Source organism: Schistocerca piceifrons, chromosome 1, assembly GCF_021461385.2.
Source record: "Schistocerca piceifrons isolate TAMUIC-IGC-003096 chromosome 1, iqSchPice1.1, whole genome shotgun sequence".
Classification (NCBI taxonomy): Eukaryota; Metazoa; Arthropoda; class Insecta; order Orthoptera; family Acrididae; genus Schistocerca; species Schistocerca piceifrons.
In genome coordinates this window covers 797,559,031-797,573,533 of record NC_060138.1, presented here as the reverse complement: position 1 = coordinate 797,573,533, position 14,503 = coordinate 797,559,031, and the positions used below count along the sequence as shown (strand labels likewise).

The 14,503-nt window shown below is 40.9% G+C and overlaps 1 protein-coding gene across 1 annotated transcript in view; it reads right to left on the bottom strand.

Annotated features, from left to right (window-relative positions):
• LOC124775151 (glutamate-gated chloride channel-like) overlaps nt 1-14,503 on the bottom strand; it is a 176,943-nt gene that overhangs the window by 77,132 nt on the left and 85,308 nt on the right. Inside the window, exon 7 of the mRNA XM_047249994.1 lies at nt 6,880-7,014. Coding sequence (XP_047105950.1) covers nt 6,880-7,014 — 135 coding nt within the window. The remainder of the gene's footprint in view (nt 1-6,879; nt 7,015-14,503) is intronic.

The window sequence follows — 14,503 nt, the reverse complement described above, 5'->3', positions numbered from 1 at the left end:
CTCCAGTGGAAGACTTTGCAGCAGAGACGCTGTGTAGCTCGGTACGTGCTTTTGTTGAAGTTTCGAGAACATACCTTCACCGAGGAGTCAAGCAGTATATTGCTCCCTCCTACGTATATCCCGCGAAGAGACCATGAGGATAAAATCAGAGAGATTAGAGCCCACACAGAGGCATACCGACAATCTTTCTTTCCACGAACAATATGGGACTGGAATAGAAAGGAGAACCGATAGAGGTACACATGGTACCCTCCGCCACACACCGTCAGGTGGCTTGCGGAGTATGGATGTAGATGTATATTTTCTTTCCATATACTTCGGTATGTGTATAACTAAGTTTGTGTCAAGTCTTATTTCGCTTATCTAATGGTCAAGTGGCAAACAGTGCCACAGAATAAAGTTTTTCTAGCACTAGACGAAACGCAATAAAGCATAAATGTGAAAATATGTATTTTTAATATTCTTAGAATTTATTTGTAGAAGTTAAGGTCATTGAGCCAATTTCCGCATAATGGTAGTTACGAAATCTATGCTTTCATGAATAAGAATTCAGTTAACTATGCTATGTTTTATATCAAATCACTCAGTGTATTATCACGCGTCTAACGGTGTACTTTTTTTTTTTAATTCGAGAGTTGTGAATTTTATGTAATTCGTGGTGACAGGAGTCACAAATGACTACGAGGGGCTGTAGAAGTTGCAACCAACGGGAAGCGAGCGTGCTGCGACGTTATGGGCTAGGACAGAGAGGAGGATTTGCGTTACGGATGTGGTGAAGGGAAGTCTCGTCTGAGGTGAGGTGAATTTCCAACTGAGTCACGGTACAGCGAAGACTTGCTGCACTTAGTTTTTCTTACAAGGGAACCTCCCCATCGCACCCCCCTCAGATTTAGTTATAAGTTGGCACAGTGGATAGGCCTTGAGAAACTGAACACAGATCAATCGAGAAAACAGGAAGAAGTTGTGTGGAACTATGAAAAAAAAGCAAAATATACAAACTGAGTTGTCCATTGGATATAGGCAACATCAAGGACAACTTCAGCTCAGCAGCGCCGTGGTCCCGTGGTTAGCGTCAGCACCTGCGGAACAAGAGGTCCTTGGTTCAAGTCTTCCTTCGAGCGTAAAATTTTATTTTCAGACAATTATCAATGTTCAGGAACTCAGACATATTCAACTTCGCTCTCCAAAATTCCAGGACATATTCAGATTTGCTTGGACATAAGCAGGATTTGACGGTCGACACACGGAAAAATTTGAAAACGTTAAAAACATATGTTTTGACAGAGCACAGGGAAAAGTGTGCGACTGTGAAACTGTTGGATTCGTTTCTTGCAGTTTATGTGACAAACTCTTACATTGTCATCACTTTTTTGGGAGTAATTCTCACATCCACAAGAAAACCTAAATCGGGCAATGTAGAATCTTTTTACCCATTCGCCAAGTGTACAAGTTAGGTGGGTCGACAACATATTCCTGTCATGTGACGCACATGCCCTCACCAGTGTCGTATAGAATATATCAGACGTGTTTTCCTGTGGAGGAATCGGTTGACCTATGACCTTGCGATCAAATGTTTTCGGTTCCCATTGGAGAGGCACGACCTTTCGTCTACTAATCGCACGATTTTGCGGTGCGGTCGCAAAACACAGACACTAAACTTATTACAGTGAACAGAGACGTCAATGAACGAATGGACAGATCATAACTTTGCGAAAATAAAGAAAAACTTTTCACTTGAGGGGAGATTTGAACTAAGAACCTCTCGTTACGCAGCTGCTCACGCTAACCACGGGACTACGGCGCTTCTGAGTTCAGATTATCCTTGATGTTGCCTATCTTCGCATGGACTACTCAGTTTGTATATTTTGCTTTTTTTTTCATAGTTCCACACAACTTCTTCCTGTTTTCTCGATTGATCTGTTTTCAGTTTTTCAAGGCCTATCCACTGTGCCAACTTATAACTAAATCTGAGGGGGGTGCGATGGGGAGGTTCCCTTGTTAGCAGCATGGGTCCGTATGTGTGCGAGGTTGTGATACTTAGAAATTCCAGAAGCGAAGCTGTGTTATGAAGTTTTTAAACGTCAGGTAACTTGCTGATGGACTGTGTAAGAGCTTAGCAATGTACATTGTTTATAAAATTTAGTAGGATAGTATGTGATCTTTCTCTTACGGATTGCAACTGACTAAGCCAGTTATTTATTTGCCGTGAAATATCTTCTTTCTCTTTTTCCTGGCCTTTATCCAGTATCACCACAGGATTGATATGTTTGATTTTAAATTAACAACAGCCTCAGTTGCAATGTTTACCTAGATTTACCTAGGTTTCAGTTGGGATAACCCAACCTTCTTCAGAATAAAAGGAACTACGATTTGTCCATAATGGACAACGTCAAAAACTGAAAACTATATTATAGTAATACATCGTCATATTGCAATAACTTATCTGGGAAAGAGCCTCGCCCCAACTTCGTGACCGCAGTACGGCAGCAACGGATGTTCACATCTACATCTACATCCATACTCCGCAAGCCACCTGACGGTGTGTGGCGGAGGGTACCATGTGTACCTCTATCGGTTCTCCTTTCTATTCCAGTCCCGTATTGTTCTTGGAAAGAAAGATTGTCGGTATGCCTCTGTGTGGGCTCTAATCTCTCTGATTTTATCCTCATGGTCTCTTCGCGAGATATACGTAGGAGGGAGCAATATACTGCTTGACTCCTCGGTGAAGGTATGTTCTCGAAACTTCAACAAAAGCCCGTACCGAGCTACTGAGCGTCTTTCTTACAGAGTCTTCCACTGAAGTTTATCTGTCATCTCCTTAACGCTTTCGCGATTACTAAATGATCCTGTAACGAATTGCGCTTCTCTCTGTTGGATCTTCTCTATCGCTTCTATCAACCCTATCTGGTACTGATCCCACACTGGTGAGCAATATTCAAGAAGTGGGTGAACAAATGTACTGTAACCTGTACTGTTTTCGGATTGCATTTCCTTAGGATTCTTCCAATGAATCTCAGTCTGGCATCTGCTTTACCGACAATCAACTTTATATGAACATTCCATTTTAAATCATTCCTAATACGTACTCCCAGATAATTTATGGCAGTGGTTCCCAACAGGTGGTCCACGGCACCCCAGGGGTCCGCGAGCTATGCCAGAGGGGTCCGCAAGATGCTATTAGATTAAAAAATATATTAAATATATTTCGTACGATAACAGATTTTTTGTTTTGGCCACTTCCTGCATGAGCAGAGTCTCAGCGAACGCTAACTTCTGCGTCTAGCTTTTTCCTAGAGTGTAAAGAGATCGACAGTGAGCATGAGCAACTTCTTATTCATACAGATGTAGGATGGCTTTCTCGAGGTTGGTTTCTTGTCAAGATTTTTTGAACTTAGAGACGAGGTTCGTGTCTTCCTTCTTGACACAAATTACGCGGATTTTCTCACTAACTTCTCTTGGCTTTGCTCAGTTGCGTTCTTAGCTATGTGTCTGAACACTTGAATGTGTTAAATTTGAGTTTACAAGGAAAAAGTATAGACATGTTCAAAGTTGAGGATAAGATTAGTGCTATGGTCAAAAAGTGTCAGATCTGGGCGTCAAGGATAGAAAATGAGTCACTAACTAACTTTTCTACTTTAAAACAATTCTTGGAGTCATCAGATAAGAGTTTGCCTGACCAGATCAAGATCAATGTAACCGAGCATCTACGTAGCCTAGCCATCACTTTTAGAGAGTATTTCCCTTAACCTGAAACTGACGACAGATGGATTCGAAATCCCTTCAGCAATGAAGAAATAGACAAAATCCAAGGCGTCACTGAAGATGAGCAAGATCAACTTGTGGATCTGTCCATATGTGGTACGATGATAAACATTTTCATCGGTGATAAAATTACAGGCTTCTGGGCATCGGCACCCAAAGACTACAAGAAACTTGGAGATAAGGCAATGAAAAATATCCTTCCATTTCCAACCAATCATCGCTGTGAGCAAGCATTTTCTTCCACGTGTTTCGTGAAAAACAAATATAGGAATAGGCTCGACATACAGTCGGATTTCAGAGTGAAAGTTTCAAGTTTGGAATCTAATATTTCAGAAATAATTGACTCAAAGGTCAGATTGAACTCATCTCATTAAGAACTGAAAATAAAAACTAACTGCATACTGATGAAGTACTCTGTTGCAACTGTATTTTTTCAAATAAATAATACTTTCTATGAAATTAGTGTTTTCTTATTTTTCACACATGTCTACTCAATGCAGTCTCAAGTGTAGTACACTTGAAAGACCAATACACTCAGTTTTAATTTTTTCCTGTCATTTTCAGTTCATACTCAATTTTCATTTTTTTAAGGAGTTTGTTATACTAAAGAACCAGATTTGAAGACAAAGATTTTGAGCGATAATCAGAAATTTAACAAAAACAATGATGGCTAAATTGGAAAAGTTTTAAGCTCAATATTTTTTCGATAATGAATATGTCAATGTTTTTTCTAAGTACCAGTAAACGTATAAAAAGACTCTTAATTTGGCTTTTTTAGGTACTTGATACTGTGATATGACAAGGTACCAATCATGTTCGATGAGGGGGTCGTCGAGAAAATTTTGTTGGGAACCTCTGCTTCAGAAGATGATGAATGTCACAGTCGTCGAAATGTCGCGGTATTTCATCACTGCCACCGTTTGGAAACGCCAGAGCTTTCCACCATTGTTGAGAGAAGTTACGTTTCCCGTATAGCCTGTTGGTTGTAAAAGTAAGTTATTTTAATGCCTTCCCCTAACGACTAATTTCGATTACTTACATGTCATTTGCAGTCGGTCACTATGATACTTACCTGTAGCAATGGAGACGCATTTGATAACGGCCACCTAGTCTCATTGGCTCATTACTGCCCAACCCAAACGGCTAATGGCGGAAATTTGAAAATTGGAGAAGGTATTTATCTTATACTGTAGGCTTCGTTTTTCGAAATCCCACTCCTAAAGGAATGTAACAGACGATGAAATGTTTTTCAAAAATATGTCGCTATTAAGGTCATTTTGAAGGTAAACCTACATAAATTGATATTTGGTTTCTCTGTCAGAAATACAGGTTTCAGAATTTTTCGAAATGACTAAAATTATTTTTGAAAATAAATAATTATTAGAGAACTACTTAAGTATTTTTAAAGCTATACTTCTAAAAATTGGTAATTGACTTCTCGGTTACAAATGAAAAAAAAAATGTGTCTCAGTGTTTTTGGAAATTAAACCCACTAATGGGGTGAAATATTTCATTGCGTAAGGATTTTTAATGTCAAATCTATGAAAATTTGAGTTTGGCTTCACGATTAAAAATAAAAATCGTGTTCCACTGTTTTTGAAAATTCAAGCCCTATGGGGTAAACTAGGACATGAAAGTTTTTATGGAAAGATTTCATTATACGAGCGTTTTTAAGGCTAAAGCTATGAAGAATTTGTATTCGGCTTCTATTTTAGAAATAAAAAACACACATTTCACTGTTTTTGGAAATTTAATTCCTAAGTGGGTGAAAGAGGTAGTGAAGTGTTTTACGAATATCTTTCAGTGTGTCAGCATTTTTAGAGTTACATCTTCGGGAACTGATGTTTGGCTTCTCGGTTAAGAAGAGACTGTTAGAAATTCGACTCCTAAGGAGACGAAATTGGGATCTTTTTGAGTATTTGATTATGCAAGGAATACTGAAGTCAAATACTTAAAGAATGAGATTTTCACTCTGCAGCGGGGTGTGCGCTGATATGAAACTTCCTGGCAGATTAAAACTGTGTGCCGGACCCAGACTCGAACTCGGAACCTTTGCTTTTCGCGGGCAAGTGCTCTACCAGCTGAGCTACCCAAGCACGACCCACGCAGCGTCCACATAGTAAAGTTTGGAAGGTAGGAGACGAGGTACTGGCGGAAGTAAAACACATACACTGCGGAAAAAATATCTGTTAACGGTAGAACTGATGTTTTATCAATATGCAAGCATTATACCAACCGACTGCAATTTCAGTCACTGACGGAATTTTGTCACGTGGCAATAGCGACTTGTTATATCATTAGAGACGTAAAAGCCACCTTGCCGCACCCCTAGTGAAAAACGAAAATAGGTTTTGTTGTTATCCCATTTTTTGCCATGCAAACCCAATCAGCAAGAATAAGTATATTTAGATAACATTCTTGTCTCTTCCTGTGTATTCTTGTTGAAACATTGTATTTATAACGTAACTCTATTCCCATGACTTACTATTTTTTATTTACACTAGAAAATATGGTTGGAACCCGAAACACAGGTCGTGTGAAATATAAAATTAACAAAATAAGCTAACGTCATGCAATTTTAAAATAAGCTAACGTCATGCAATTTTTTTTTTCGTTGCTTCTGACCAGCCTCCTTCTCGTATGGTTGGTTAGATTGTCCACGTCAGCGGACTTGTGGTCTGTTTTAACAACATTAACTTTTTATTAGATACGATAAAAAATATTGTGACAACAGTTGAATATTGCAAAATATCAACCCAACTGTAGAGTAAGCGATAGGTTATCGGATATAAAGGGTCTTCATGCACTGTCTGTCTCCTAGGTGCCTATACTACCATACTCAACGTCATCTGTTTTCAAGGATTGTGTTATGAGTCGGAAGAAAATCTGTTCACCACAATTATCTGTCGCTCTCATTCTCTTATATTGTAGCACATGGTCGTCAAAAGGGATCAAATGGGACTAGGAACACTGTAAGGTCTAACTGTTAGTGTTTCAACGACCGATAGATCCAGTTTCACAAATTTAGAGAGTGCGACTGTTGGTTGCATCTTTACCATCACCCTTCTCTCTCCCTGGTCAGAGCGGCCGATGCTCCAGTAGAGGCCATTGCCGTACCTGTAGTCGTCACGGTGTTGCAGTAGTCCGTGAGGAACTTCTCAAGAGTGAAGAGCGACAGGTGTAGGTTGCTCATGATCTGCACAGGGTCGCCGTCTTTCCACAGGAGCACCACGTCATCAGTCTTCCAACCATCTGCAACATAATGACTCGTGAAAAAACTTCTAGGAAACTCGCTAGGAACGCGAAGACATTCCACAATGAGCTTAGTATACTGCCTTGAGAATTCTTTGCCGGTCGCGGTGGCCGAGCGGTTCTAGGCGCTTCAGTCCAGAACCGCGCGACTGCTACGGTCGAAGGTTCAAATCCTGCCTCGGGCATGGATGTGTGTGATGTCCTTAGGTCAGTTAGGTTTAAGTAGTTCTAAGTCTAGGGGACTGATGACCTCAGATGTTAAGTCCCATAGTGCTCAGTGCCATTTGAGATTTCTTTTCTTAAGTTCAACTCTTTCTATGCCACTGAAAAGGGCACTCGTAGAGCTATTAAACAGTGTTAGAAATCGATAGCCTATTGGCTTGCCTGACAATCAGATTCATTCATCTCCTTCTGCCACTCCAGGTTTAGGCCTAAAGCCTATTCCCGTCTCAACATCTCATCCTTGGTATTGTCTGCCCCCGGTAGCTGAATGGTCAGCGTGGCCCGCGTTCGATTCCCGGCTGGGTCGGAGATTTTTCTCCGCCTAGGGACTGGGTGTTGTGCTGTCATCCTATCATCCTCATCGACTGCAGGTCACCGAAGTCGCGTCAAATTGAAAGACCGGCACCCGGCGAACGGCCTGGCCGACGGGGAGTCCTAGCCATACGATTAAATAAATAAATCCTTGGCATTTCCACACTTCTCTTGCCCCATGCTTTATAACCCATTGCTAGTTTAGGAAGTCTTTGTGGTGACATACGAAATAGATATTCTCTCCATTTTTCTTTGTATTGGATTGCCTTTTGGGATACTGATTGTATTCTCAATTCTTCACTCATTACTTCGTTTCTAATTTTGTCTTCCCCATTGTAGCCTACCATAGATCTTAGAAATTAGGTTTCCGATGCTTCTAGTTGCCGTAAATCTTTATTTCTCAAAGTCCGACTTCCTGCTCCATATAATAAAGTATGAATGGCCGTGGCTTTATAAAATTTCAGTTCTGTCTTTTGCCTTGTTTTCCCTTAAGTGTCATTCTAATTGTGCCACATATACGCCCATAAGAATTACTTTCTTCTGTATATACATATCTTCATCATACGATATTTCACATCCTAAATACTTAAAATGGGCCACCTGTTCTATCGGTTTGTTATTGAGGATTATTTTTCTTCTTACTGCATGAATATCTAAAAATGCCATGTTCTTAGTTTTACTTATAGGTACTGACCGATTGTCACTCTCTATCGGTACAAAATAATTTAGGGTATCGATTGTATACAAGTATTTTATTTCGTAATTTGGTTAATACATTTACTGAAATCCACAATGAAACTGGTGGAAATCAAATATTCACTAAATTCAGATGGAACGAGGCAAAATAATTTCTATACAACATAAAATCAATAATAGAAGGTAAATTAACTAACATTAATTAATATTATTTGATCTGGCGCAATCTGCCACCCATTTTGAACAGAACGAAAAATTTCCTTGCATGTGGAAATCGATCACAATTTACTGCAACCCTGTGATACTTTATAGTAATTACACTTCAAGGTGCATGTCTGTCATTTTTGTTAACACATATATGAATGAATGAACGAATAAGGTCGTGTGAATCACGTCCCAATGTCACAAGGTGTTTTTTTCTTTGTTTTCCTTTTTTTATTGTGGCATGTGGACTGGTTGCATTCCAGGTATTCCAGTACCTGTAACAGTCTTGTATAGCTGGCGTAAATGAGTGTAGCGTTGTGTAGCGTCCTGTTTGTGCTGTTAATGACAGATGGCAGAAGATCTTTACGTCGCCATCCGAAGTACAAACAGCCATCGACAGTGTCACATTAAACTCGATGGGACACTGCAGAGAGATATCGAATTTAACCGAGGACTTTGGCATAGAGCCTTGTGATCAGGAATGGCATAGAGCCTTGTGATCAGGAATCACCTCCTTCTCTTGCTGGGCAAATACTGAGGATGAAAGTAGTTTCAGTACATTGATTCGAAACGGCTGTCTCCACGTCGACAGCTACCACACTAGCGGAGACGAGTATATCCTTAACGGTCGTTTAAAATCCATATATCTGTACTGAAGTTAAAAGCAATGTTACACATCATCTTTGGCTTAAATTGATATGAAGGATAAAGACCAAAGAAAGGCCCTTGAATAACTTTGCTATTGTCGGAGAACTTTCTTGTGCGATAAACTGTTTAAATCATTAAATAAATAAGTGACTATCAACGTTCGAGGAGAGCCAAGTGATGTCAGAGCGACACCATTTTTACGTTACTGTTCACATTCCCGAAGACGTATTTCTCCAGGAGAATTAGTGTGCTCTGAAATTTGAACACACGAATACTTCAGAAAAAATACGTTTTCGGCAATATGAACAGTCACGTCTGATTTGTGTTAAGGTACAATTTAGCTCGTCACATGAGTAGGAACGAACAAATGAAGAATGTCACAAAGAATCAAATGGAAATAACAATTATGTTCACTTTGTCTTCTGTTATAAGACCGACTGCAGTTACACGTTCCAATAGGCGGCATGCAACGTGCTATTTGGGAAATTAGTTCAAATGGTTCAAATGGCTCTGAGCACTATGCGACTTAACTTCTGAGGACATTAGTCGCCTAGAACTTAGAACTAATTAAACCTAACTAACCTAAGGACATGACACACATCCATGCCCGAGGCAGGATTCGAACCTGCGACCGTAGCTGTCGCTCGGCTCCAGACTGTAGCGCCTAGAACCGCACGGCCACTCCGGCCGGCGGGAAATTAGTGAAAGATATTGATCGCGCAACTGAATAGAACGAAAAATATAAAAGGACGATATAGCTCACAATCATGGCATTGCTTGAAAAAATAAAAATAAAAAAAATGAAAAATCAAGAGAGAGTATCTGGGTGGATATCGTCACAATAGCCCACTCAGAAGAGGCTACAAGGAAAGGGAAACTGTAGGCAAAGTATCTTTACCTACGACCGTGTTACTTAGTTTCTGGGATGTTGTACGAAAAGGTATTTCATGGAGTATCAAAGCAGCTTGCTAATGCACATATTCCATTTCGCGTAGGAAAGACCCCGCACCTGAGCATACAGTATAGTTTTAGAAACTACATATCGATTAGATGCTCTGATGATAGTAACTGAACATATTAGTGTGTGATAGGCCAGGTGGAGAGCTTTTGAATCACCTGGTGAATACTAACTCATGAGGCGGCCCGGACTGCGTATATGAATGAGCGAATAGAATACCAGCAAGAGGAACTGACTGCTTTGTTGCGACTCATCTGTTGATAAGTCATTAGGAGCCGAGAAGAACCGGGACAAGGCGACCGAGCCACTGAAGAACCCTCCCCACTCTTCCCGGTAGATGATAGTTGGACGTTTACAGACGTACAGTACAGCTGAACCGGATAGTACGTACTACAAAATAGCTATGCTCGCGATCACTTCTGTACAGTCGACCGAAGTAAGACTGAAGTTAGATTACTTGCAGATGAGCAAGAGTGCATATCACAGCGTTTGTGTGATCCAGCACTTCGTCAAACGTGTTGTCGAAGCACGAAAGTCACTTTTGTTGTTGTTTACGTTGTACTAATTTCTAGTGCAGTTCGTTGTGTACTTTTTTCACATAATATTTTCGTTATCAACATGGCAAATGGTAAATAACAAAACTGAGGAAATCATTGACGTTAGGTCCTTGTCTGAAAGGTGAAAAGCAGGTAGTGCAACGGTTGAGGAAAATCAGAATCTGTTTATGCAAAATTGATGGCTAAGCTAAAATATTTCAAATCCCACACTGAGGAGTTTACAAAATTTTCAAAGAACTTGTCGCAAGAAGAAACAAATGTAGCTAGCATTGCAGAAATTCGGACGTATGCGGATGGTGTTCGCCTACCTTCTTTGTTGTACTCCCATATGATGTTCTGAAGAGCCCAAAGATACTGTTTGAGGATGGAGAACCGACACAGAAGATAAACATAACATGGAGGTAAGGAAGATAAGTTGTTAATGATTTTCCTTAAACTTTTGCGAAGAAGTGATCATCTTGAAGACGTATTAAAAATAACTCCTTGTACGTAAAGTTATTTACAAAATAACGAATAGTAGTGTGGTATCGATAGCTACGATGCCACGGCTTAGGGTGGCACTACGACAGACACCGACGACAGCGCCCTGTAACCGGCGCTGGGGAGCTCTACGAGCATCGCTACAGATTCTCCCCATTTCATCTAGAGCAGACGGCCGGGACACTTCGCACCTCATTCCAAGTTATGTATTCATTTTTCTAGGGTAAAGGTGATTTAAATTCATACTGCAGTACCGACGTGTATTACCATTTCCTGCTCCTACCCACGCGCCGCCTTCCAGGCGGGATACAAAAGTTGGCGTCGAGGCGATCTTCCTATCATTTCCTTTTTTGCTCGGTATTGCTTTAGGTTTTTCTGTGATACCCCCGTTTGGTAGAATTTTGCACAGAGCACAACATAATCATAGCTAACACTTGGTTTAAGAATCATGAAAGAAGATTGTATACATGGAAGAACCCTGGAGATACTAAAAGGTATCAGATAGATTATGTAATGGTAAGACAGAGATTTAGGAACCAGGTTTTAAATTGTAAGACATTTCCAGGGGCAGATGTGGACTCTGACCACAATCTATTGGTTATGACCTGTAGATTAAAACTGAAGAAACTGAAAAAAGGTGGGAATTTAAGGAGATGGGACCTGGATAAACTGAAAGAACCAGAGGTTGTACAGAGTTTCAGGGAGAGCATAAGGGAACAATTGACAGGAATGGGGGAAAGAAATACAGTAGAAGAAGAATGGGTAGCTTTGAGGGATGAAGTAGCGAAGACAGCAGAGGATCAAGTAGGTAAATAGACGAGGGCTAGTAGAAATCCTTGGGTAACAGAAGAAACATTGAATTTGATTGATTACAGGAGAAAATATAAACACACAGTAAATGAAGCAGGTAAAAATGCATACAAACGTCTCAAAAATGAGATTGACAGGAAGTGCAAAATGGCTAAGCAGGGATGGCTAGAGGACAAATGTAAGGATGTAGAGGCTTATCTCACTAGGGGTAAGATAGATACTGCCTACAGGAAAATTAAAGAGACCTTTGGAGAAAAGAGAGCCACTTGTATGAATATCAAGAGCTCAGATGGAAACCCAGTTTTAAGCAAAGAAGGGAAAGCAGAAAGGTGGAAGGAGTATATAGAGGCTCTATACAAAGGCAAGGTACTTGAGGGCAATATTATGGAATTGGAGGAGGATGTAGATGAAGATGAAGATGAAATGGGAGATACGATACTGCGTGAAGAGTTTGACAGAGCACTGAAAGACCTGAGTCGAAACAAGGCCCCCGGAGTAGACAACATTCCATTAGAACTACTGACGGCCTTGGGAGAGCCAGTCCTGACAAAACTCTACCATCTGGTGAGCAAGATGTATGAGACCGGCGAAATACCCTCAGCCTTCAAGAAGAATATAATAATTCCAATCCCAAAGAAAGAAGGTGTTGACTGATGTGAAAATTACCGAACTATCAGTTTAATAAGTCACAGCTGCAAAATACTAACACGAATTCTTTACAGACGAATGGAAAAACTAGTAGAAGCCAACCTCGGGGAAGATCAGTTTGGATTCCGTAGAAACACTGGAACACGTGAGGCAATACTGGCCTTACGACTTATCTTAGAAGAAAGATTAAGGAAAGGCAAACCTACGTTTCTAGCATTTGTGGACTTAGAGAAAGCTTTTGACAATGTTGACTGGAATACTCTCATTCAAATTCTAAAGGTGGCAGGGGTAAAATACAGGGAGCGAAAGGCTATTTACAATTAGTACAGAAACCAGATGGCAGTTATAAGAGTCGAGGGACATGAAAGGGAAGCAGTGGTTGGGAAGGGAGTAAGACAGGGTTGTAGCCTCTCCCCGATGTTGTTCAACCTGTATATTGAGCAAGCAGTAAAGGAAACAAAAGAAAAATTCGGAGTAGATATTAAAATTCATGGAGAAGAAATAAAAACTTTGAGGTTCGCCGATGACATTGTAATTCTGTCAGAGACAGCAAAGGACTTGGAAGAGCAGTTGAATGGAATGGACAGTGTCTTGAAAGGTGGATATAAGATGAACATCAACAAAAGCAAAACAAGGATAATGGAATGTAGTCTAATTAAGTCGGGTGATGCTGAGGGAATTGGATTAGGAAATGAGACACTTAAAGTAGTAAAGGAGTTTTGCTATTTGTGGAGCAAAATAACTGATGGTGGTCGAAGTAGAGAGGATATAAAATGTAGACTGGCAATGGCAAGGAAAGCGTTTGTGAAGAAGAGAAATTTGTTAACATCGAGTATAGATTTAAGTGTCAGGAAGTCATTTCTGAAAGTATTTGTATGGAGTGTAGCCATGTATGGAAGTGAAACATGGACGATAAATAGTTTGGACAAGAAGAGAATAGAAGCTTTCGAAATGTGGTGCAACAGAAGAATGCTGAAGATTAGATGGGTAGATCACATAACTAATGAGGAAGTATTGAATAGGATTGGGGAGAAGAGAAGTTTGTGGCACAACTTGACCAGAAGAAGGGATCGGTTGGTAGGACATGTTCTGAGGCATCAAGGGATCACCAATTTAGTACTGGAGGGCAGCGTGGAGGGTAAAAATCGTAGAGGGAGACGAAGAGATGAATACACTAAGTAGATTCAGAAGGATGTAGGTTGCAGTAGGTACTGGGAGATGAAAAAGCTTGCACAGGATAGAGTAGCATGGAAAGCTGCATCAAACCAGTCTCAAGACTGAAGACAACAACAACAACAACACCCCCGTTTGCTTGAGTGACTGTATCTGCGTGCTCCCCCCTTTTGCTATATAGACTTTCATTTGTGTCAACCATGGCTTCGCCACAAGAACAGGCTTCGCTGTCCGATCTTGTACGTTTTCAGGCTCAGCAAATGACGCAGCTGCTTGCTGCCGTAAATGGACTGGTCACACTACAGACTGCAGCTACTTCGGCGCCTCCGACGCCACTGCCTGTATCGACGCCGTCGCCGACGGCGCGGTCATTTCGTGCCTTCAGTCCTGACGTTGAACGCTGGCCAGAATACATCGCCCAGCCCAAGGCACACTTCGCAGCATACGACATACCAGCTACAGAGCGGCTTGCCTTTTTCATTGCCAACGCGGGTGTTGGGTTATACCGTGTGCTCGTGAAATTTTCCCACCATCCGCCCGGAAACTAAAACTTACGACGAAGCGATTGATGCTTTGAACTCCCACTTCCGTGACAGTGTAAATGTGGTAGCTGCACGATATAAATTCTTTAGTCTCCGGCGTGGCCCTACTCAGTCGAATAAATCTTGGTTAGCGGACCTACAGGGACTAACTTCTGACTGTGACTTTAATTGCTCGTGTGGACGTTCACATGCGTATATGATTAGGGACGCTATTACGCAGAATGTGGAAGATCACCTGA